This window comes from Coenobita brevimanus, chromosome 47 (genome assembly GCF_032717465.1).
Source record: "Coenobita brevimanus isolate Jiangsu-jjx chromosome 47, ASM3271746v2, whole genome shotgun sequence".
NCBI classification, from domain to species: Eukaryota; Metazoa; Arthropoda; class Malacostraca; order Decapoda; family Coenobitidae; genus Coenobita; species Coenobita brevimanus.
In genome coordinates this window covers 12,191,699-12,218,138 of record NC_137000.1, presented here as the reverse complement: position 1 = coordinate 12,218,138, position 26,440 = coordinate 12,191,699, and the positions used below count along the sequence as shown (strand labels likewise).

Here is a 26,440-nt window from a genome sequence, read left to right as displayed (position 1 = left end):
GATAGCTACCAGAAGGGAAAACCTCTTATAATAATATCCATTTATTACTCAAAGGCATTTGACTCAAAAGAGAGAAAATAGTACAGGCACTAATGCAATACAAGGTACACCCAAAGATAATAGATACCATTGTTAACATATATAAAGAAGACAAAACAAAAATAAAAGTAGGTGATTCTGAAATAGAAATGGACATAACTAGCGGGATTAGACAAGGCTGCACAGGTTCGACAATATTATTCAAATTAATAACCAACCTGATAATAGAAAAATTGGAAGGACAAAATATTGGATTCATCAATGAGAAGCTGAAAATTGGAGTACAGTACTATTCTTTGCTGATGATGGACTCCTAATGGCACACTCGATAGAAGATGCAAAAGACAGCCTAAAAACAGTGATACAATTTGGTCAAGAATGTGGTCTAAACATAAATAGAACAAAAAGTAATATCATCAATCATAATATGAAAAACCAGCCAGATGAAATAGAAGGGATAAAAGTAACTGATAATATAAAGTACCTTGGATTACAGATAGACAACAAAAGAAACTACTTCAAAAAACAGAAGGAAATGATGGCACAGAAAGCTCAAAAGATGGCAAATATTACATACTCGGTAATAGCAAGGTGTTGTAATAAAGTCATGATAGGTAAAACCTACTGGAAAAACGTAGCCGTACCTACAATACTTCATGGGTCAAATATCATAAATTACACGGAAGCAGAAATTGAAAAGCTACAAAGGATAAAACACGGAGTATACAGACAAATATTAGGAGCACCCAAGTATGCAGCAAACTGCACACTAAGAGGAGAGATTGGAGCATCATTAGTTAAACGAAGGATAATCACAGGTAGATTAGAGTACACCAGGGGTATTCTTCAAGGCAAAAATGAATTACAAAAAACTATACTAGAAATGATGCATATACAAAATATGAACTGGATGAAGGAAACAAATAAGTACAAGGAATTAATAGGAATAGCTGACAGAGAATTAATGATTATGACAAAAAGCAGACTAAAGGAGAAAACAATGAATTGGGACACACAGAAATGGAAGGAGGAAGTATCTAGGAAAACAAGCCTGAAGTTATATAAAGAATGGAAAGAGAATATCAGAGAAGAACAAGTATATGATAACAGACCCACATCAACAATCCTCTATAGAGCAAGAACAAACTACCTGCCATTATTCGATAGAAAGAGACATGAAAATGGAAATATAGAGTGCAGATTATGCGGTGTAGAAAAAGAAGATCTAGAACATTTTATGCTCGAGTGCACAGTGTACAATGATCAGAGACTGAATGGTGTGGAGTTACAAAATCCCTACATTGAAAATGAAGAAGAAATAATTGGATATTTTTTATTTAGTGACATAAACATTGAACAGAAAAAAAGTATCCAATATAAACTCTGGGAAATAAGAAAAAAGAAATTAATGGAGCAAAGTACAACGTAGTGAATGCATGAAAAGGAATAGAGCTCAGGCGGAGCCGTTGAAAAGGCATTACCTCCGACAATCATCTGATCTGATCTGATCAAGAAGGACATCCATCACCCCATGAAGACACCAAGGCTGCTTTGCACAGCCAACAATAACGGGCTTAAGCTGGTGCATGCCGTTAGCATTAGCACAACACAAAGCAGATATCCTTTGCTTGGAGAGCTTGCGGCCAGGTACACGCTTCTCCGTCTCCTCAGCTAGAGTGTTCGTAGGCAAAGAGCGATAAAATAAACCAGTTTCGTCAGTGTTGTAGACTTGACCGAGAGTGAGGCCCTCCCTGTCGATCAAGCCCTTCACCTCGTGCCGAAACTCCTCTACTCCATCCTCGTTAACGTCCAAAGCTTCGCCATGAGACTTACAGTTGGTAAGGCCATGTCGTAACTTGAACACGAAGAGCCAACCCTCGGATATCTTGATGTCTAGGGCGTCGTGAAGCCTTGCGAACTTCTCAACAGCAGCCTTCAGCTCCGTCCCATGCACCATCACACCAGCAGCACATTGCTGTTGATACCAAATCAACGTTTAATGGTCGACTTCACCATACTTGGGAGTAAGCATCTTCCTCTCCACGTTGCTTTTGCTTTTCGATGAGAAGTCAGTCGTGTACTGCATGAGTTTGTCTCGGGATCTCTTGATAGCAAACAAAGTAGATCAGGCCAGGTTGAACTCACGAAGGATGTGTGACGAAGACCATCCCGCATCCACTTTCTCCAATATCTCCCTCTTCTTCTCCAGAGTCAAAACCATCTCTTCCTCTTCTCAGGCGGCGGGGCCATCATCACACACACGAAGGAGAGGCACGAGAGCAGAAGGAGAGCCTGCAGCAGGTAAGGCAGCACCACAAAAGCGAGCACGTGGGCAGCCATAACGACAAGCGTGCACTCACGACAAGAGACGGGCGGTAAGTGGGGAGGATGCAGGGGCCCTCGAGCAAACGTTGGAGGAATGATGCACTAAAACAAAGCTGTCCCACGCCGTGCGCTACAAGTTCAAATTACGGGCGGGAAAAAGTCGGATTTTTTTCAAATTTTTTGCGGTTTTTGGACCATTTTGGGAATATTGGATCCCGGGATGATAATGTCCGGTAAGTGGGGATGTCCGGGAAGTGGGCATCAGGATAGTGCAGGTATTAATGTATAACATTCTCTCTCTCTCTCTCTCTCTCTCTCTCTCTCTCTCTCTCTCTCTGGCTAGCTTGGCGAGTGACAGACTCAAAGCAATGAGAGAAGCTGTACTCTGTGTTTATCTTCAGTACGGTGACGTGTATTATTTCTTTATTCTTGCCGCCTTCAGTTGAGTACCTTCATCTTTGTAGAGACCTTTTGTTTTAAAGAGGCAATTCAGTGGGTGATTTACTCTCCCCTATTTCAAGTCTCTCCAAAGCTGAACAAATCTGTCTTGAAACAGCGAAAAAAGACTGAAAAATGTGTTGTAGGATTTAGGGGTTTACTTGTCTAGTCTCCTTACCCTCATTCAACAGTGCTGTACAAGCGTGAAGAGATGAGAGCAGAACTGGTTAATATTTTCGAGGAGATCGGCCCCCTCAGTCTCCTGCTGAATAATACCAATCCTGCCACCACAACTAACTCTACCACAACCGACTGTGCCACCACAACCAACTCTACCACAACCGACTGTGCCACCACAACCAACTCTGTCACCACCAGTTCTGCGACCAACTCCTCCACCAACCTTGCCATTCCCACAGCGATCTTTAACCACTACCTTGGTGGTGTGAAAGTGGACGAGACGAACAGCGAAGAAATAACGCAGGTAATAAAATAAAGCAGAATTTGATGTGATTCTTCGTGACGTTCTCATTTGCTTCGTATTAGTAAGATATAACTTGGAGAAAAAATATCATGCCTAATGGTTTGTAACTCAGGGAAGGCCAAATATGTTTCACTTATAACTTAATAAACGCCTACTGTAATATTACTCTCTTCACTCTACATCTCTTCCTCTTAATTATGATTTTGACTCTCTTAGGATGGAAATTTTTGGCCAGTGTCCCACCCATGATCCCGTCTTTATAAAGTGCATTTCAAATGCTATTCGCTATATTCTTATTCGAATACACGCCTTTTTAAATATCTCGCTTCACATACTTGCCATATTTAATAATCTTATTGTACATCTTGCACTTCTCACTCTTTTTATCTTGCATTCTTATCTCTCATAATAATTAGCCATATAATACACTGCTGATGTTAGTTGTTTTTCTTGTTGCTGTGCTTAAATTCGATCTGCCTGACCAAGGAGACTCCTCGACCACAGACAAGCAACTGCCTCCTCTGGGCTGTCCCACAGGTACAGCACAATAGTCATACTGTGTAGGGTGTGGCGCCTCCTTGAGGTAAACAGCACATCACCATGAAAATATAGGGAAGTTTGGCTCTCGAGTGGACCCCGCAGCTGCTTTACCCAAGGACACAGCGCCAGAACTTGTGGGCTCCTCTTTAGTGCCGGAGATTAGCAAAGCCTTCAAGCAGTCTCAAAGCCAGATAACAGTAATGGAATGTGGTCTTAGTTTGGCATTCCAGTATTACAAAGGAAATATTAACTGGGACTCTAAACTGGTCCTAGATGGTGCACTGTCCATTATCTTAATTTACCTTCCAAGTTTTCATGTTTCTGACAATCTTTGCACCTTTTTCATACCTTCCTGGCATTCGCATTTCTCACAATCTACCCACCTTTTCCTCCCCTATTATCTTTGTTACAATATATAATATCCATCTCTTTCATTGCATACTACTACCCGTGCCTCAGATTCTCTCAGATCCTCTCACTGCCGTCACATCTACTCCCACAGCTGTTCACTGACTACAACTTTGGTGTTCCAAGCGACCTCACAGCCCAGGTCCACGCACGAAACACGAACAGGAAGGTGTACGCTTTTGAGCTAACGCACAGGGGTCAGCATTCCGTGGCAAACCTGGTGAAGCCCATAGTTGGCAAGCACTGTGAGTCTGTTTTCCTTCTACTTAATCATTTCAATCCGATGACTTATTTCAGGTTTCATTCCTGCCATCCTCAGACTTTTTTTTTTTTTCTTTTTCTTTTTTCAGCTTAGGCGAGATTTTTTTAACTGGAACGGTTAAATGTGGTAACAGATTCATTGCCCAGCATACGTGCTTCAATTTGTTTGCCTGTCCTCGTTTACTACGTTTTGTTTTCCCTTTACTCAGTATAATTTATTTCACTCAGACTACTCACTGTGCAGTATACTTGGTTACTGCTGCTTGGTTAGGTTGTATGGCCAGTACTTAGTTACCAAAGTCTGTTAACCCTATACCTAGTTACCGTGGTTTTTTAGTGTTTGCTCTGTATACTGTTGCTATTTTTTTAATTACACTGTTACAAGAGTTTATTATCCGTATTCCCAGTTACTGTAGTTTGCTATACTTAATATATAATCATTATTGTTTGTTTGACCTATACTTAGTTGCATCTCTGCGTGCTCTGTACTCGGCTACATTAGTTTGTAGTTTCCTCCACATTTCTTTTTTCTTTTTTCTTTTTTTATTGTTTGTTACTGTTTGCTGTGTCTTCAGTTCGTGTAATTTCCTTGCAGGGGTGACCCACGCAGACGACCTACTGTACCTGTTCTCCGGTGGGCCTTTCTACTCCCTCTTCAACCTCACCCGCCCCGACGACCTCAAGGTTAGGGCCATCATGACGCAGCTCTGGGTCAACTTCGCCGCCACAGGGTAAGGATAAGGGCCTGAGACTAGGTGGCATAGGAGACTTCTTAGCACCTTTTTCTTTGCGATTTATTTTGCGTACTGCATTCTCTTACGGGTTTTCTATTGTTTTATTATTATAGAAGACTGTAGCAGGTCTTACTAAGTGATTTATTTTTGTAGTTTAGCTTATATTCTCTTGCCTCTTATTCACATTATATCAGTATTTGCATAGTTTATTTCAGTAACAGGAACGAGGATAATGAGATGAAATGTGTAGAACAAATAACTAAGGAAGAGGTGTTAGGAAATCCCTAGCCATTTAGAATACCATCCAAAAGGGATGGTTAAATTCTTCGTCCCCGTTCCTCCTCCTCGTCCTCCTCCTAAACTACTTTTTTTTTTTTTTTCACTCCTTTCGCCTCTTATGAATTCTGCTTCACTTCTTGCTGTGTATTTAGCCCTCCCTTTCATTCTTAAGCCAGTTTTAGTATTCTCTTCCTTTCATCATCATGATTTTTCATTTTTTAATATTATTACTATAAATATTATTGTTATTATTATTATTATTATTATTATTACTAATCATTTCATTATTATCGTTTACCATTATTATTACTACTGATAGTAGTAGTAGTAGGTGTATAAGATCATCAATCATCATCATCATCTTAATTGTTTTATTACTCCCTTCTTCCTCTGTTTCTCTTCTCATACTTAATCTCAAACATGCCTTCCCTGCCCCCAGAAACCCGACCCCCAATGGTTCCTTTGGCTTCGAGTGGGAGGCGGTGGGTGAGGGGACGGGCCTTCCCCACCTAGACATTCAGCCGCAGCCGGTTATGAGAAATGACACGCGGAGAGAGAGAGAGAGAGAGAGACAGACAGACAGACAGACAGACAGACAAACAGACAGACAGAGGGAGAGAGTGAGAGTGTGAGTGAGACAGAGTGAATGAGAGTAAGAGAGAGAGACAGAGAGAGACAGACAGACAGAGACAGAGAGAGAGTGAGAGTGAGACTGAGAGAGAGAGAGAGAGAGAGAGAGAGAGAGAGAGAGAGAGAGAGAGAGAGTGAGAGAGAGTGAGTGAGAGTGAGAGAGAGACTGAGTGAGAGACAGACAAACAGACAGAGACAGAGACAGAGAAAAAAAACAAAAAGAGAGACGGAGGGCGGGAGAGACAAAAAGAGAAAATGAGACAGACAGACAGACAGAGACAGAGATAGTTCTTACCTAATTGTTCTTACCTAATTGTTCTTACCTAATTGTATCTTTACAGGAATGAGTCAAGCTCGTACTGTCCCGTGTCTTAAACCATATTTATCGTACATATCCTTAAATTTGTGAATTGTTTTGGCACACACTATTTCATTCGGTAGTGCATTCCATTGATCAATTGCTCTGTTTGGGAAACTGAATTACCTTACGTCTTTATCACCTCTCTTCTTATGCAGTTTTTTGCAGTGTCCTCTTGCTGATGCTTCCCCATATGTTAAGTAATCATTTATGTCTATTTTCTCCTTCCCTGATATGCATTTATATAGCATTATCATGTCACCTCTTTTCCTTCTCTCCTGTAGTGTTGGTAGATTCAGTTTATTTAGTCTTTCTTCGTAGCTTAGGTCCCTTAAACTTGGTATCCATCTTGTAGCGGCCCTTTGAACTTTTTTAATCTTGTCTATGTGTTTTTTGAGATGAGGACTCCAGACTACTGATGCATACTCCAGGGTTGGTCTAATGAATGATGTTATTATCCTTCTTAGCATGTCTTCATTTATGTATGTGAATGCTATTCTCATATTTGCAAGCAGTGTATACATGTTCCGTACCTTTTCGCTGATGTGGTCAGCAGGAGATAGTTTGTTATTGATAATCACACTTAGGTCCTTCTCTTTTTCTGATGTGTGTAAGGTTTTATTTCCTAACGTATAATCCCAATCAGGTCTTTTGCCACTTTTACCAAACTTGATTGCATGACACTTGTCCACATTGAATTCCATTTGCCATGTATTCCTCCATTCATGAAGTTTATTTAATTCTTCTTGTAGCTCTTTACAAGAGTCTGTGATAGTAATTCTTCTTTGTATTTTTGCATCATCTGCAAACATATTCAAATAGCTTTCATTTCCAGTGTTACTGTTTATATCATTTATATACACTAAAAACATGATTGGTACCAGCACTGAACCCTGTGGTACTCCACTAGTCACTTCTTTCCATGATGAGTAGTTTCCCCTTAGTACTGTTCTCATTTCTCTTTTTATGAGAAAATCTTGCGTCCAACAAAACAGTTTGCCTCGAATTCCTCCTTGATGGTACAGTTTCCATAAGTCTTTTTTTTTTTTTTTTTTTTATGTGTCCGACTCTGGGCATGGGCTCCACAGCCTGCTATGAAGGCCCAGCAGTCCTCCTACATACCATACACCTCTACATGTCACCACTTCGGCGCTAACACCCACCGTCCATATTGAATACATGCTAGGGCTGTCTCATACAGGACTGGTGTATTGGTATTAGCGGGGGTATTTTTACGACATGTCGGCGGGTCTTCTAGTAGATCAGTAAAGCCTGATTTAATGAAATTCAAATCCTTAAACTGTTCCCTGCCCCAGCCGGGATTCGAACCTGGGTTCGCCAGGACTGCAGGCCACCTCTCTACCGATTGAGCCACCGTGTCAAATGCTTTCTTGAAATCTAAATAGATACTGTCCACCCATCCTTCTCTTTCCTGTATTGTGTTTGTTACTCTATCATAGTAGCTCAACAGATTAGTAACACATGATATTCCTTTTCTGAAACCAAACTGTCTTTCTGTTATCATACTGTGTTCTTCTAGACGATTTACCCAAACTTTTCTTATAAGCATTTCTAATACCTTGCTTACAACACTGGTCAGTGATACTGGTCGGTAGTTGAGTGGATTTTGTCTATTCCCTTTCTTGAATAAGGGGACAATATTTGCTTTTTTCCAAATATCAGGTAGTTTACCTTGACTCAAGGATTTCTTGAAAATCAAAAATAATGGTTTACTTAACTCCTTTGCACATTCTCGTAGTACCCAACATGAAATTTCATCAGGACCACTTGCTTTTCCTCTGTCTAATTTACTTAACTCCTCCTGTATTACTTTTTCTGCTATTTGTATATCTGGTAGTATGTTTGGACATGGATGTTCCACATAGTCCCTCTCAAAAATTTTTTCTTCTGTAAAAACTAATTGGAAATTCTCATTTAGCGCTTCACAAATATCTTTCTCTTGTGTATAGGTGATTCCCTCGTCCGTAATGGATTGTATTATATGTGGGCCTCCGCATCCAAAGGGGGTCATGCACCAAAAATAAAATTTTAGAGGAGAGGCTTGTAAAGGTCAACAAAGTGTTTGCAACTGTAATTTCGTTAGTTATTGACGTCCAGTGCTCATTTTGGTATCAAATTACAGCTTAACACCTGAAGTGTATGAATCTGATAGAAGATAATGAATTTTTTGAAAAATAATGTATCTATTGCTTGTTGTTACAGTTGCATAATGTTGCACTCTTATTGAACTTTACAAGCAGCTCCTGTTGCGAAATACCTGTATTACAATAATATCAGTATTAATATTGTTAACAATCGTCGATAGCATGGGCAGCATGAAAGCATCATAACAATACCGGACAAAAATGATACTATTACTACTACTACCACTACTAGCAATAATACAGCCCCACACAACATTCGTCCTCTTCCCCCACACACATTAACACTTTTTCTATCTCTTTACACAAAATTAATGCCCACAGTCACCCATTAGTAGTGAAGAATGCAGTACAGTTCCAGTAGTGCCATGTTATGCCATGTAGTGCCCCAGTTTTCCTCCGTTATCCATACTCTGTTGTCCAATATCCAGGCCAGGGTCATCAACTGGGGTGGTCAGGGCAGGTGAGGTGTGACACTATAGTGCCATGTAGTGCCACAGTCGTCCTCTATTATCCATAATCCGTCGTCCATCCAGGCCACAATGGGGAACTTCCTTGTTACAGCCGATGCTATTACATCTGTGTAATCCTTAGTACTTGGCAGGTAGTTCGTCTTCCTGATCTTCTTTTCGATGTTGCTGAAGGCCCAGTCACAGGGCATGTACGAAGAAGAAGAAGAACAATAAGAACCTAGTGCCAAAATCCAGCACAAAGCCGGATCATCGGCTACAAGTTGTGTACGTTGGGTGGGCCAGAAGAAATAGGTCAATGGAAGGAGTATATCATATCACAGATGGGGCTATTGAAAAAAGGAACGGAATTAGATGTCGGAAAGAAGACCAATAGAGGTAAGGAAGGACATGATATTATGGAGGGAAAAATACGATGACTCTCGGAGAAAGTCTGCAAGAAGGGGGGGACATTGGAGGTGAGACAAAAATGGAAATGCAATACGTCACTGTAGTGTGTAAAGTGGACAATCAAGGAAAATATGGCGTACAGAAAGAATGGTATTGCAACGAGTACAAAGGGGAGGGCGATCACCAGACATCAAATAAGAGTGGGTAAGTCGTGTATGACCGATTCTGAGGCGAGCTAAAGCCGTCTCCCACCTCCTATTACGGTGGCAAGGGGTCAACCAAGGAGAAATAAACGGTTTAACAACACGTAGTTTGTTATTAGTGATAGAGTCCCAACAAGACTGCCACCGGTGCTGAAGGAAGGATGACAGAGCAGGAAGAAGGTCAGAGACTGGAATGAGGAAGGAAGGAGAGACATCCCTGCTAACTGCCATGCGAGCCAACTGATCAGCACGTTCATTGCCTGCGATGCCCACATGTCCTGGGACCCAACAGAACTGGACTGTTTTACGACGGGAGGAGATACGGAACAGCCATTCCAAGATACGAAGAACCAGAGGGTGAGAAGCCGAAGGTGACTGAAGAAGGGATAGAGCACTAAATGAATCAGAGAATATCACAAATGAGGAAGAAGAGGCATGACAAATATACCGCAACGCAAACAAGAGGGCATATAATTCTGCTGTTAGAACACTTGCATAGGTAGGAAGGCTAAAATGATAATGAGTGTCAGGAAAGAGTATCGCAAATCCAACGCCAGCAGGAGTTTTTGAACCATCAGTGTATATAGGGACTGCGGAGGAATGTTGGGAGAGATGGTCTGAAAACCGAGAACAAAGAATGAAAGGAGGAGAATTGGACTTGGAATAAGGGAAAATGGAAAAACAAATGTGGGGTCGAGGAAGTAACCATGGAGGAAAAAGACAAGTGCGGAAAGGAAAAACATTACTAACAGTAAGAGAGGAGCGCGAGAGAAGAGTACGGGTTCGAACTGCAAATGGTGGCTTGGTCCTAGGAGTGGAAAATATGCCTGGGTCAGGACTGGGAGGAAGTAGAGAAGGGGTATGAGGAAAACAGTGCAACTTAGCATAGGTACGAAGAGAAAGAAGAGCGCGACGACGGAAGAGTGATGGAACTCCTGATTCAGCATACAGACTCTCAACTGGGGAGGACTTAAAGGCACCAAGAGCCAGACGCAAACCGTAATGATGTACAGAATCAAGTTGTTGGAGGACGGCGTCTGAAGCAGAAGAATAGACTTGGCAAGCATAGTCAAGTTTGGAGAGAACGAGAACAATATGGAGGCGAAGGAGAGTAGCTCGATCAGCACCCCATGACACATGAGACAAAGTTTAAAAGAGACGGAGGCGTTGCAAGGCTGAGGTTTTCAAGGAGGTAATATGATCCTTCCAAGTAAGACGGGAATCGAAAAGAAGGCCAAGAAAGGAAGCGGAGGTTTTGTACGGGAGAGGAGAGCCATAAAGAAAAAGAGGTGGTTGAGGAATATGATGAGAACGATTAAAAGTAATAGCATGAGACTTAAGAGGAGAGAACCGAAAGCCATGAGAAGTGGCCCATTCTGAGGCAGCGGAAACTGCACGTTGAATAAGAGCACCAAGGGCAGAGATGTCAGGATTTGAGGCATATATTGCAAAATCATCAACATACAAAGAAGAACGGACACCAACTGGGAGACAAGAAACAATCCCATTAATTGCTAATAAAAATAGAGTAGTGCTAAGAACACTGCCCTGAGGAACACCTTCGTATTGTGGAAATGAGTCTGAATAGGTATGTTGAACACGGACTCTAAAGAAACGAGTTGATAGAAAATTCTTTAAAAAGACACCAAGGTTACCATCAATACCACAAGAGCGAACTGTGCTTAAAATATGGTAGCGCCAGGCTGTGTCATAAGCTTTCTCAAGGTTGAAGAACACTGCGATAACAGATTGTCGAGTGGCAAAGGCTGAACGGATATAAGTCTCAAGATTTAGGAGGGGAGTTAAGGTGCCGCGAGCTTTTCGAAAACCAAATTGTGAAGAAGACAAAAGTTGCTTGGACTCTAGGAGCCACATAAGGCGATGATTTATCATACGCTCAAACAATTTGCAAAGACAGCTAGTAAGAGCAATCGGGCGATAATCTTGAGGGACATGGCCTTGCTTTCCCGGTTTAAGAAATGGGAGAATGACAGCATCACGAAATGAGGGGGGAAGAACACCCTCTGTCCAGATACGATTATAAATAGTTATTAATAAGGCCATGGCCTGAGGGGAAAGGTGACGGAGCATATTATAGTGTATGCCATCAGGACCCTCGCAAGTGTTCTTACACAGACGAAGGGCAGAGGTCAATTCATGGAGTGTGAATGGCGCGTTATATGACTGACTAGACGACAGCTTGAAGACAACAGGCGTACATTCAGTAGCAGCTTTAAGGGTATGAAATTCAGGTGAGGGATGAGAGCCGCTACTAACATTACTGAAGTGACGACCTAAGCCATTAGCAACTAGATGAGCATCTGCTACTGACTCTCCATCTAAGTGTAGGACAGGGGAGGGCATAGGAAGATGCTTACCCGCTATTTTGCGTATACGTTTCCAGACGGATGCAATGGGTGTATTGGTAGTAATGGTGGAAACGTATGACCTCCAGCTACGGCGTTTAGCCTGTTTAACAATCTTTCAAAGACGGGCACGGGCCTTTTTAAACAGCAGAAATGCATTCTGTTCATCCGCAGTGTTGCGTTTGCGTAGGTAACTCTTCCAACGTGCACGTATAACACGGAGTGCTACAGTACAGTCTGAATCCCACCAAGGTACACACTTAGAAGTAAAAGGACGGGACGACCTAGGGATCGCGGTCAAAGCTGCACTAAGAATTAAATCATTAAAATAAGTGAGCATATCTAAAATAGAGAATGAAGAAGGAGGTACAGTAGGAACAGTCAGAGAAGTAAATGACGGCCAGTCAGCTTTCGGAAAACACCATCGAGGGGGTCTGAGTACAGGATGATATGTGGTAAGAGTAAGTTTGATAGGAAAGTGGTCGCTATATAAAACGTCTGAAAGAACAGACCAATGGAAATCTAGGGAAAGAGAAGGGGAGCATAGGGAGAGATCAAGACAGGAAAAAGTGTGAGTTCTAGAGTCAAAATGTGTATAAGTTCCCGTATTCAGTATGGATAAATCGTTATTAAAAATAAAAGATTTCAAGGTGGCGGCCACGCAAATTTGTAACATCATCGCCCCACAAAGCGTGGCGAAAGTTAAAATCTCCCATTAATAAAATTGGAGTGGGTAATTGTGATAATAAAAGGGTTAAAGCTGGGAAATCAATAGGTTGGGAGGGAGAGAAATATACAGACACTATCGTAATCCATTGTTCGAGAAAAACACGAACAAAATGACATGGAACAGTGGTGTGAAGCGATAGATATTCTAATGGGACTGTGTTATGAACTAAAATGGCGGAAACAGGAAGGGAAGCAGGAGAAAACAAGAAACAATAGTCAGGTATGGGTACTGGTGGGGAAGACAAACGGAGTTCTTGTAAACAGACTATTGAAGGATGGTGAATTGAAAGTAGATAACGTAGATCATTACGGTGGGCCATGAAACTTCGCATGTTCCATTGTAAAAGAGACATATTAAAATTGTATAACACTAAAAAGTAAAATAAAAGAACTAAAAGTAAAATCAAAGAAAAGTAAAAGGTTACCAAAAAATTACAAAGAATAAAATATAGTAAAAAAAACGAATTTATGTTGAACGGGTATCACACATCACCGGGTTGGTTCAATGGTAGGAATAGGAGCAGAGTGTGGAAGAGGTGAATGAGCAGGACGGTCGCTATAGCCTGGTGGCATAGGGAGGGATAAAGGAGAGGGATTAGAACATGAAAGAGGGGCAGAAGGGGAAGGAGGGATGGGAGTGGGAGGAAGATCGGAAGGAGCTGAATGGACTTCTGCTGTATGACGTATTTTTGGGGGACTCAGTGGTTCTTGTAAAGGAGTTGCTAAGTATTCCATAATATCTGAGAGAGTTTCACTCTCGGCACCTGTTGATTGTGTCATCTGTGGTGTTGACAGGGGAGCTGGAACTGGTTGTGGAGTGGTTTGAGGAGTCCGGATAGGGTTGGAACTAGCTGATCGTTGGGTTGAGACAGGGATCTTTGTTGTTGGTGTCACGGAGGGCGAAGGACGAGTAATTCGCATTTTACGAGTTGGGGGAGAGTGTGTGGGTTTTGTGGTACCCTTGGTATCCGATGTGGTGGGAGGCAGCCCACGTTTGCCAGAGGCAGGCAGACGGCGGGCATCACGCTGTGGCAGAGGAAGTAACTGTTGGTGTTGGGAAGAGGATGAGCGGGGTGGAGCAGCAGAACTGGAAGGGCGATGGGGGGAAGAGAGGGGAGTGGACAACGGAAGTGACAAGGAGGAGGTAGGAGTGGAAGAGTCTAGGACAGAGAAAGAGTTGGAAAGAGAAACTGATGGGGCCTGAGAGTAGGAGGCAGAACAAGAGGAGGGAGAAGGGGAGGTGGAAGAGGGGAGAGTAGAGACAGATGGAGAGGAGACAATAGTGACAGAGGGGTAGGTGTAGAGGAGGTATGAGTAGGGACAGGAAAAGAGGTTGAGATAGTAGAGGAGCTGGTGGCTGGAGATACCAAGGGGACAGGTGTGTCAGATAAGGTGATGGTAGAAAAGCAGTTAGAGTGTGTCGTGGTTGTAGTATGGTAGGACTGAGAGGTGGCAGAGGTAGTGGAAATAGGCCGGACCACTCGGGCATAGGTAACACGGGAGGAGAATCCTAAATCACGGGCACGTTGACGGGCTGCACGGAGGGAGAGACCTTCTTTCCAGCGAATCCTTGCGACTTCCGATTCAAAAATGTATTCTGGACAGTTCCGGGACGAGGCAGCATGAGAGCCTTGGCAGTTCGGGCAGACTTGGTTCTGTGCTACGCAGGTTAAGGAGGTGTGGCCGGGTTGGGCGCAGGTTGGGCACACTGCCTCTGACCTGCAGTATTTAGCTGGATGGCCGTAGCGCCAACAAGAAGAGCACTGTCGAGGATGAGGCGTATATTCTTTGACTGCAAGTCGTGTACCACCAATGATGAGAGAGGCAGGTAAATCGCGGTCTTTAAAGATTATTTTGGCAATGTTGGCGGAGTACTTGCGGCGCCCCTGGGGGGGAAGTGTGTAGCACTGAACAGATATTACTGGTAGTTGTTGTGCAGACAAGATTGCTTGGATGTCTGCGGAACATTCTGAGAAGTTACGATCTCCAATTGTTATGTATGAGGGAATGAGAACAGTTCCAGTACTAGAGTTTAATTGGAGATCTGGAGTTGCTGAGATGGGATGACCAGAGGGATCAGTGAGCGACCTCACCTTCTCAGCCTGCGCAGCAGTTTTAACAGTCAAGAGGCGGTCTCCATTTGGTCGTGATGTGAAAGTGACGTCGGGACCTATTTGTTGAAGGAGAGAGAGATGGAGGGTGAGGTCATTTGTTGTAGGTTCAATGTTGATGAATTTTGGCCATGTCTGGCGACCAAAAATTGATGTTATTGTTGGAGGGTTTGGAAAGAGGGGAGGGGGAAGGAAAGGGGGGGGAGAAGAAGAAACAGAAGGATAGGAAGAGGAAGAAAGAGGCAGAAAAGTACGGGGAGGGGGATCCGCCTAACCGGGAGAAGGTTTTGGAGGAGCATCTCCCGTTGCTCCTTGGGGGTTTTTAATAGTTTCATTGTTGGCCATGGTGAGCCTAATTATTCAAGCGGGAATTAACTAGTCCACTCCTGAGAGCCCGAGTCAAGAGTAAGGGTGAAAGAAACAAGGGCTACCGTACCCATGGTTCCCTGAGGCCGTTATCGACTGACATAAAAGAGACAGCCTTGCATCCCATCAGCACGGCTCTCACACCTTAGGAAGGTGAGAAGAAAGAAAATAAAAGAAGAAAAGAGAAGAAAAAGGACCAAGCAAATTAGTAGGGCCAAGGACTGGGACCCAAGGGTGGGGGAAGCAGGGTATAGGAGGAAGCAGGGTATAGGGGGGAAGAAGGGCATAGGGAAACCACCCCCACCATCAGGTCCCAGCCCCAGACCCCTGAGCCCCCCCACGACTACAACAGGCTTGGTTTTGGGGGGGAGGGCATGTACGAGCGGCCGGACTTCAGGAACACAAACTCAACCTGCACAGACACCTCCCCCGCCACCACCACCACCTCCGCCGTGCTCACCACCACCTCTGGACATGCTAGCCTTTGGACACGGAGTTTGCCTTGAGCCGAGGCAGCTGCGTGCAGGTTTGGACGTGGCAATGTTGAACAAAATAAAGTGGCAATGTTGAACAAAATACGACTTTCAACTCTATGTTCAGTGTCGGAAGGGGGTCATTTCCACATCCAACCGTTAGAGGAAGGGTTAAACTAGTGCTCTCTGCTGCTATCACAAAACTGGCCGAGCCGGCACTTGACCCCCTTTGGACGTGGAGGCCCACATATCTTTTACTTTGGTTTTGCCTCTGATGTAGCTGTAAAATAGCTTTGGTTGATCACTACTTTTATTTATTATATCCTCCTCAAACTGTTTTTGGGCTTCCCTTCTTATTCTTGTATACCGTAATCGTTTCTTGCCTGTTTGTAATTATTATATGCCCTTTCACTATTGTGTCTTCTATATCTATTCGACAACATATCTCTTCTTTTGATTTTTTACATTCTGTATTGAACCATTTCTGTATTTTCTTATCTGCTTCTTTGTGCTGTGGAATGTACTTCTGGACTCCTATTTCATAAAATTCACAGAATTTTTTATATACAGCATTTAAATCTTGTCCTCTAAGCTCATTTTCCCAATCAACTTCTAAGAAATACTTCTTTAGGTCTTGATAATTTCCCTTTTTATAGTTTAGGCTCTTTTTGTAACTTTCATTGCTGTTAACTATGTCATATGCTATTCTGAAGTTGTAATTTAGTACTGCATGATTGCTTTTGCCGAGTGCAAGGTGATATATTAAACTGTCAATATCATTTTCTTGCCTAGTAAATATTAGATCTAGCACTGAAGGTACATCGAGTCCTCTTTTTCTGGTGGTTTCCCTCACATGTTGCGTTAGGAAAAACTCTTGCACGAGATCCAGGAGCTTTTGGTCCCAGCAGCTTTCTTGGCTAATTATATCTAGAGTATTCCAATTTATATTTGTAGTAAAATCCCAGTTAGTATAATTCTTTCCGATTTCTCTTCCATTTTATGTAGTAATGATCTTAAACTCTGAATTGTACTCTCTGCCAAGTCCTCATATTCGTCTCTTTCCCATGTGTTTGATCTGGGTGGCATGTACAAATTGGCTACAATTACTTTCCCTTCAGATGTGTTGATCTCTGCTTTAATCAGTTCTACTTGTGATGGTATATCTAGTTTTATTTCATTGACTTTTAGATTTTTCTTAGTTAATATTATAATTCCTCCTTTTTTTAAATTTCTGTCTCTTCTCCATATATTGTATTCCTCTAAGTTTAGTATGTCATTGGATATCCTTGGTGTTAATTTTGTTTCAGTTAGGCATGTTATATGTGGTTCATTTTCTCTGACAATCATTTATCTCTAGTAATTTAGACACCATTCCATCCACATCTGAGTACATCAACTTTATCATCTTGTTTATATACTTGTCATGACATGGTTCTACTACCTTCCTCCTTTTTATTCCCTCCTGTTTGTGTACCACTTCCCTACCTGCATTCCTATTACTTTGTAAAAAAATGTGTTCTTCTCCTCTTCTGATGTTCCCTCATTTTTTTGTTTTTGCTTCCTCCCTCTTCTCTTTCAGTAATTCCAGTTCCTCTTGTGTTAGGCATCTTTTTATCCATACATTTTTGAACTCCTCTTTTTCCATAAGATTCTTTTCATTTTTTAGTATCTCCTCCACAGTGTTTACACTCTGGAAAGTTACCTTTAGAGATCTTGTCTTGCTTTTCTCGTATTTCCCTAACCTTTTGTGTTCCTCTATATCTTTACTACAGATTTCCTCTGATACTTCTTTCAGTAAGCTCATTACATTTGCCATCTGCTTTTTGTCTCTTGTGATCTTGTTTTTTACTTCTTTCTCTTCTATACCAGTGATTACTGTAGATTTGTTGATATCTACTGAATCTCTGACTAACTTTGGGTTGTTTTGGATTATTCTTTTCACTTCCTTTTTAATGTTTTTTTCCTCTACCCTTGTTTCTAAGTCTTTCTTTACTTTCACAGTTTCAGCATACGTGGTTTCCACATCATTTTTGTTGCTTTGCACAGCTTCATTCACCTGTGTTATCTCCTCCTCAATATCACTGTTCTGGTCTATCAGACTGCTTACTTGCCTAATTGTCTCTGTATCATTTTTGAACTCTTCCATAATACTCTCGTGATTGACTACTGTACTTGCCATTTTACTCATTTTCTTCCTAAGTTCCACTGTTAGTTCACTGATGGTTGTGTCTTTCTTGTTGACCTCCCTTCCTAGTTTTTCTATTTCTTTCTTTTGCAAGTGCATCTGCTTCTTTATTTCATGAATTTCATTCTTGAAAGCTATCTCCAGTTTGTGTACACGTTCAACCAGTCTATTGTGAGTCTCCATTCCAACCAGTTCTTGGTAATCATCATCATCTTGCTTTCTACCTTTATCCCTTTTCTTTTCCAAATTTGCTTTACTAAAGTATGTGTCCATTTTGCAATACTAAAAGCACAGAGTACTTACATTCCCCGGGGCAGTTGTAGTGTAAACAAACCTCAGCTGACTGAGCGCATTCTTTCGCCACTCGGTTCTCTTTTCTTGTTTAAACTTATTATTATTTTTTAATAAAAAATCATTTAGTCTAACCTGGTACAGAGCTTGACTCATATAAAGATACTAATTTAGGTAATGCCACTGCCCTTGTTGGCTAGGTATGGAGAGCTGTCGGCGCACGTCTTTCCTCCTTGACTCCGTGTTCTTACCTAATTCCAGTGTTGCCAACAAAAGTGCTCCAGAATTCCCTGAATCCTCGAGCAAAAATTCCCCATCTCATAATAATGTATCTTATGGTAGGAAAGAAAACATTAAACTGGATGGAAAGATACTTTTTTTTTTTTTTTACAAACAAGAGTGTGTAAAAGCTATTTACATTACTTTATACATACTCATGTGCACACTGCACAAATATAACATAAATAAAAACACTTTGCTTCACATTTCTGTAAGGAAAAAACTCTCTTGGTTAAAAGAAAGCTAAGATCATGTCGATGAGTGGGGAGTACACTGGTGGTGACTTACTGCTGAGGGCGTCTGGGTGACGGTTACTGTACTGCAGGTGTAGTCGCCTACTGCGTAGCGAAGGGACAGTGGGACATGGACGGCTAGCATATGCTTAATCTCTGGGTCTGACCTGTTCGGTTCAGGTTCACACCCACACAGTATACGATATTCACACATTGCAGACTGAATTTCTTCCGATCTGGTAAATGAAGTGTCAACTCTTTCACTTATAAGCACATTTTGTATTCAGTATTGTTGATTTTTTTTTTTTTTTTTGTCGATAAATTGCATTATTTACGCAATAAATTCTTAACGCCCAAATTTCCCCAAATTGAGACATTTTCCCCATTTCCCCATTCGGACCATCGATTCCCTAAATCTGGGGATATTTCCCCAAGGTTGGCAGCACTGCTTTAGGCTAATTCTTACCTCATTGTATCTTGACACGAATGAGTCAAGCTCGTACTGTCCCGTGTCTTAAACCATATTTATCGTACATATCCTTAAATTTGTGAATTGTTTTGGCACTGGGAAACTGAATTTCCTTACGTCTTTATCACCTCTCTTATGCAGTTTTTTGCAGTGTCCTCTTGCTGATGCTTCTCCATATGTTAAGTAATCATTTATGTCTATTTTCTCCTTCCCTGATATGCACTTATTTAGAATTATCATGTCACCTCTTTTCCTTCTCTCCTGTAGTGTTGGTAGATTCAGTTTATTTAGTCTTTCTTCGTAGCTTAGGTCCCTTAAGCTTGGTATCCATCTTGTAGCGGCCCTTTGAACTTTTTCAATCTTGTCTATGTGTTTTTTGAGATGAGGACTCCAGACTACTGATGCATACTCCAGGGTTGGTCTAATGAATGATGTTATTATCCTTCTTAGCATGTCTTCATTTATGTATGTGAATGCTATTCTCATATTTGCAAGCAGTGTATACATGTTCCGTACCTTCTCGCTGATGTGGTCAGCAGGAGATAGTCTGTTATTGATAATCACACCTAGGTCTTTCTCTCTTTCTGATGTGTATAGTGTTTTATTTCCTAACTTATAATCCCAATCAGGTCTTTTTCCACTTTTACCAAACTTGATTACATGACACTTGTCCACATTGAATTCCATTTGCCATGTACTACTCCATTTATAAAGTTTATTTAATTCTTCTTGTAGCTCTTTACAAGAGTCTGTGTTTGTAATTCTCCTTTGTAGGGTTTTTTTTTCAAGAATACTCCCCCAGTATCCCTGCTTGTCGTAAAAGGCGACTAAAAGCGTTGGCGGAGGGTTAGTGCCCCTCCCCTGAAAACAACTAACTAAAAAAAACAAACAATAAGCCTCGGACAAGGATTGACCAAACGATGACGACCAAGGACCGGACAAAGGACATGGTTATCGGAACGTGGAATGTAAGGGGAGCGAATGATGAAGTGAAAGAGAGAGAGATTGTCCAGGTGCTTGAGGGTGCGAAAGTGGATGTATGTGGAATGACTGAAACAAAATGGAGAGGAGAAAGTGTGAGAGAATGGGAGTATGAATGGGGTATATGTGCAGGAGTACGAGAATGAGAGGGCAAAGGAAAGAGTATGTATAGTTGTGAGTAAAAGATGGAAGAAGAGCATAAGACAGTATGAATCAGTTGGGTCAACGATTGTGTGGGTAAAGTTGAAAGTTGGAATACAAATGTGGGTGATTGTGTGTGTGTATGCGCCAACGCAAGATCGTGCTAGAAGAGTGAGAGAAGAGTTCTGGACAAATATAAAAGTGTGCATGGAAAAGTTTGGAAGGAATGAGAGAGTGTTTTTGATTGGTGATATCAATGGTAAAGTTGGGAATGTGAAGGTGGATGGAATAGTTGGTGAGTGGGGTGTGCCTGCTGAGATAGATGAGAATGGGAGTGCGTTAGTGGACATTTGTGCTGGGAGGGGGTTGGTGATAGCCAATACCCTCTTCAGGCATAAAATGATCCACAGGTATACATGGCGAGTGATGAGAAGGGTGGGTGGTGAACTGAATGAAAGGAAGGCAATGATTGATTGTGTGTCTGGATGAAAGGATGCAAAGATGTGTAATGGATGCAAGAGCGTATAGAGGTTGGGGGAGTGGACTTTCTGACCACTAGTTGGTGGTGGCCAGAATTAAAATTCAAGTAAGATGGAGGAATAGAAGAAGGGAAAGACGAGAGGAAGGAGTAGTTGCAAGGAGAGTGGAAAGGTTACAAGAGGATGAGAAAAAGGCAGAGTATAAGAGAGAAGTGGAGGAACGATTGGGCAAATATGAATTGGAGCAGAAGGGAGACGTGGAAGGTGTGTGTAGGATATTTACAGAAGAAATATATGCAGCATGTGATGTGGTGTGTGGAAGGAAGAGAAGACGGAGGGGGGTGCAAGGAACAGCGTGGTGGACTAAAGAGGTGAGACAGGCTGTGGCACAAAAGAAGAAAGCATACAATGAATGGATGAGAAATAGGGGCGTGGAAGAAGTTGAGAGGCGGAAGAGAGAGTTATATGTAGAAAGAGAGAGGTGAAAAGATTAGTAAGAGAGAGTAAGAAGAGAGTGGATGAGGAATTTGGAAGGAATATGAGTGTAAAGTGGAGGGACTGTAAGAAAATGTTCTGGAAAGAGGTGAAAAGAGTAAGACAGGGTGGAAGTGAAGTTAGCAGGGGAGTGAAAGATAAAAATGGTAGATTACTAGTGGAGAAGGAACAAAAAGTGAGCAGATGGAAAGAACACTTTAAGGAATTGTTGAACATAGAGGATGGAAGTAATGCGAGTATAAGTGGCTGGGGAATGGCTGCGAGAAGGAGGGAGGTGAGAAGACAGGAAGAAATCAGTAGAACAGAAGTTGTGGAAGCAATGAAGAAAGTTAAATCGGGGAAAGCCCCAGGAATTGATGGAGTGTGTGGTGAAATGCTGAAGCATGGGGGAGAGATAGTAATTGAATGGATGTGGAAGATGTGCAGATTGGCCTGGGAGGAAGGTAGAGTTCCGGAGGATTGGAAGTCAGGTATAATTATTCCCTTGTACAAAAGAAAAGAGGAAAAAGAAGTGTGTGGTAATCATAGGGGCATTTATCTTCTTAGTATAATAGGAAAAGTGTATGGTAGGATACTTATTAACAGAGTTAGAGAAAGAACAAAGAAAGCAGTTGGAGAAGAACAGGGAGGCTTTAGGAAGGGAAGAGGTTGTGTAGATCAGATATTCATTCTTAGATCTTTAGTGGAAAAGTTTCTAGAGAAGGGAAAGAAGTTGTATGCGGCTTTCATGGATTTGGAGAAAGCATATGACAGGGTGGATAGACAAGGATTGTGGAAAGTGTGAAGAATATATGGAGTAGATGGGAAGTTGTTGAATGCTGTGAAGAGTATGTACGATGGTGCGGAGGCTGCAGTGGGTGTGGATGGTGAACTAAGTGAATTTTTCTCTTTGAAAGTTGGGTTGAAACAGGGATGTGTCATGTCTCCATGGTTGTTCAATCTGTTCATGGATGGGGTAATAAAAGAGGCACAAGGTAGGGTAGTGGATGTTGGAGTGGCCCCGGTGAGAGAGGATAGTGTTTGGAAACTCTCTGTACTGTTGTTTGCAGATGATACTGTGTTGTTGAGTGAAGACGAAGGGGAGCTGCAAGGCTTGGTGGATGAGTTTGGGAGAGTGTGTAAGAAACGGAATCTAAAGATGAATGTAGGGAAGAGTAAACTGATGGTCTTTGAGAGAGGTGAAGTCAGTGAATGTACAGCGAGGTTGGATGGTCAGGAATTGGAAAATGTGAGTACGTTTAAGTACTTGGGTAGTGTGATGAGAAAGGATGGAGGTTTGGAGGGTGAAGTGCTTGAAAGGGTACAGCAGGGAAGAAAGGTTGCTGGTTCTTTGAAAGCAGTGATTAGAAACAGGGAAGTAAGCATGGAAGTGAAAAAGTTACTATATGACAGTATTGTGATACCAACTCTAACATACGGAAGTGAAGTTTGGAGGTTGTTGGAAGGACACAAGTCAAGAGTGAGAGCAGTGGAAATGAGTTATTTAAGAGGAGCCTGTGGAGTCACATGGAGAGACAGGCTGACGAATGAGGATATAAAGGAGCGTTGTGGTGTGGATGTGGATGTGATAGGAAGCGTTATGAGGAACACACTGAGGTGGTTTGGCCATGTGGAGAGGATGGAGGGTGAAAGACTCACGAAGAGAGTGTATGTGAGGTGGAGGGGGGAAGAGGGAGGGGTAGGCCGAGGATGAGATGGAGAGATGGGGTGGAGAGGTATATGAGAAAGGGGGGTGTGAGTTGGGAGCAGGGCAGTGAAATGGCGGGGGACAGGGCGACTTGGAGGCGATTTGTTTGTGGTCACCCCAAACGGAATTGAGGCTTCTGGCAATAGATAGATAGATATACACTAAATACATGATTGGTGCCAGCACTGAACCCTGTGGTACTCCACTAGTCACTTCTTTCCTTGATGAGTAGTTTCCTCTTAGTACTGTTCTCATTTCTCTTTTTTTGAGAAAGTCTTGCATCCAACAAAACAGTTTGCCTCGAATTCCTCCTTGATGGTACAGTTCCCATAAAAGTCTTTGGTGTGGTACTGTGTCAAAAGCTTTCTTGAAATCTAAATAGATACTGTCCACCCATCCTTCTCTTTCGTGTATTGTGTTTGTTACTCTGTCATAGTAGCTCAACAGATTCGTAACACATGATTTTCCTTTTCTGAAACCAAACTGTCTTTCTGTTATCATACTGTGTTCTTCTAGATGATTTACCCAAGCTTTTCTTATAAGCTTTTCTAATACCTTGCTTACAACACTGGTCAGTAATACTGGTCGGTAGTTGAGTGGATTTTGTCTATTTCCTTTCTTGAATAAGGGGACAATATTTGCTTTTTTCCAAATATCAGGTAGTTTACCTTGTCTCAAAGATTTCTTGAAAATTAAAAATAATGGTTTACTTAACTCCTTTGCACATTCTTGTAGTACCCAACATGAAATTTCATTAGGACCACTTGCTTTTCCTCTGTCTAATCTTCTTAACTCCTCCTGTATTACTTTTTCTGCTATTTGTATATCTGGTAGTATGTATGGACATGCATGTTCCACATAGTCCCTCTCAAATTTTTTTTCTTCTATAAAAACTAATTGGAAATTCTTATTTAGTGCTTCACAAATATCTTTTTCTTGTGTGTAAGTGATTCCCTCGTCCGTAATGGATTGTACGAGTATTATATCTTTTACTTTGGTTTTGCTTCTGATGTAGCTGTAAAACAGCTTTGGTTGATCACTACTTTTATTTATTATATCCTCCTCAAACTGTTTTTGGGCTTCCCTCCTTATTCTTGTATAATCGTTTCTTGCCTGTTTGTAATTATTATACGCCCTGTCACTATTGTGTCTTCTATATCTATTCCACAACAAATCTCTTCTTTCTTTTGATTTTTTACATTCTGTATTGAACCATTTCTGTATTTTCTTATCTGCTTCTTTGTGCTGTGGGATGTACTTCTGGACTCCTATTTCATAAAATTCACAGAATTTTTTATATACAGCATTTAAATCTTGTCCTCTAAGCTCATTTTCCCAATCAACTTCTAAGAAATACTTCTTTAGGTCTAGATAATTTCCCTTTTTATAGTTTAGGCTCTTTTTGTAACTACCCTTGCTGTTAACTATGTCATATGCTATCCTGAAGTTATAATTTAGAAATGCATGATCGCTTTTGCCGAGTGGAGGGTGATATATTAAACTGTCAATATCATTTTGTTGCCTAGTAAATATTAGATCTAGCAATGAAGGTACATCAAGTCCTCTTTTTCTGGTGGTTTCCTTCACATGTTGCGTTAGGAAAAATCTTGCACGAGTGTGTGTGTGTGTGTGTGTGTGTGTGTGTGTGTGTGTGTGTGTGTGTGTGTGTGTGAGAGAGAGAGAGAGAGAGAGAGAGAGAGAGAGTGATAGTGAGAAAGTGAGAGAGAGAGAGAGAGAGAGAGAGTGATAGTGAGAAAGTGAGAGAGAGAGAGAGAGAGAGAGAGAGAGAGAGTGTGAGAGAATGAGAGCGAGAGACAGTGAGAGAGAGGGTGAGAGAGATATGAAGTGTAAGAGTGAGAGAATAAGTGAGAGAGATAGTATGTGTGTGTGTGTGAGACAGAGAGAGAGAGAGAGAGAGAAAGAGAGAGAGAGAGAGTGAGAGAGAAAGACAGACAGACAGACAGAGACAGACAGACAGATAGACAGACAGAGTGAGAGTGAGGAGGAAGAGAGAGAGAGAGAGAGAGAGAGAGAGAGAGAGAGAGAGAGAGAGTGAGAGTGAAAGAGAGCGAAAGTGAGAGAGGAAGAGAGAGTGAGAGTGGAAGAGAGAGTGAAAGAGCAAGAGAGTGATAGAAATATTATGGTGTGAGAAAACAAAGCATTGCTGATATAAGTGAGTTATTTTCCTTATTGCTTAATAATGATAATAATAACAATAACAGTAATAAAAATAATAATAATATCATTATTTTTATTATTTTTTATTTCTCTTATTATTGGTATTATTACTATTATTATTATTATTACTATTATTATTATTATTATTATTATTGTTGTTGTTGTTGTTGTTGTTTTTGTTCTTTTTATTATTTTTATTATTAGTAGTAGTAGTGGTAGTAGTGGGAGTAATTAGTATTATCATCATTATTAATATTGTAATTGTTATTATTATTATTATTATTATTATTATTATTATTATTATTGCTATTGTTAGTATGATTAATTTTCCTCTCTACACAGGCACGAAAGTTTCTGAGATCACTTCTACCAGTCCATCAGCTCCTGAGCTGTGAGGTTTAAGAAGAAGGAAATGTTACACATCGAGGAGTCGTACAGTGTCGTTGTACTCTTGTTTATCTATCTACTACCTATGTCTTTATCTATCAGGCTTGTGCTGGAGGGGAACATCTTCACTTGGTGACACCAATATGGCCAGGTGGTGCAGTCCAGTTTTACAAAAGTCTTTCATTCCCCTCCCAATCCCCTGTAAGGAGGATCGTGAGCTGTGAGTGGAGGACAGCTTCAGCCTGCAGTCCACTTGTCTCACGTTCAGATAAGCATGAGGTGGCAGCTGCAACTTCTATTTTCTGTCTTTACATCCGTCCGTTTACCTGTCTGCTATCTCACTCTCACTCTGTTGATCTATCTATCTATATTTCTTTCTTTGTACCAATGGGCATGCGCCCAAATCTCGGAAGAAGTGTCCACAAACGAATTGTAGTCATGTTTGGGGATGTTAGTACAGTAGTAATCTAGAAATGCATTTTACTTTATTGGCAATGTTATGTAGACCTATTAAGACTGTTCAACATTTCACTTTATTTTTATTTTGCCTTGTTTATTTTTTCTACATAAAAAACACACACACGCTCAGGACAAGACTACAACACACAGAGGGAGTCAGTCTGCACCACACCACCCTCACCACCCCCTCACCCCCGCACTGACCCCACCACCCTACCCCACCCCTTCCCCCTTCCCTTCCTCATCTCCTTGGTGTGGGGTCAGGGGAGAGGGTAAGGGAGAGGGGGGAGATAACAGGGGGCGGGAAGGTGGGAAGAGGGGTAGGGTAGGTTGGCAGGGTACAAGTGTGTGCCCTGGATTTGGTAAACTATGAAATTTTTAACTCGTTCACAATGATTACTATCTATTTT

General features: G+C 41.6%; 1 protein-coding gene across 1 annotated transcript in view; it reads left to right on the top strand.

Moving 5' to 3' along the window:
• LOC145399075 (carboxylic ester hydrolase-like) overlaps positions 1 to 25,627 on the top strand; it is a 76,304-nt gene extending 50,677 nt beyond the window's left edge. Inside the window, exon 11 of the mRNA XM_080271830.1 lies at positions 25,527 to 25,627. Coding sequence (XP_080127956.1) covers positions 25,527 to 25,586 — 60 coding nt within the window. The 3' untranslated portion in view covers positions 25,587 to 25,627. The remainder of the gene's footprint in view (positions 1 to 25,526) is intronic.
• Positions 25,628 to 26,440: the final 813 nt, after the last annotated feature.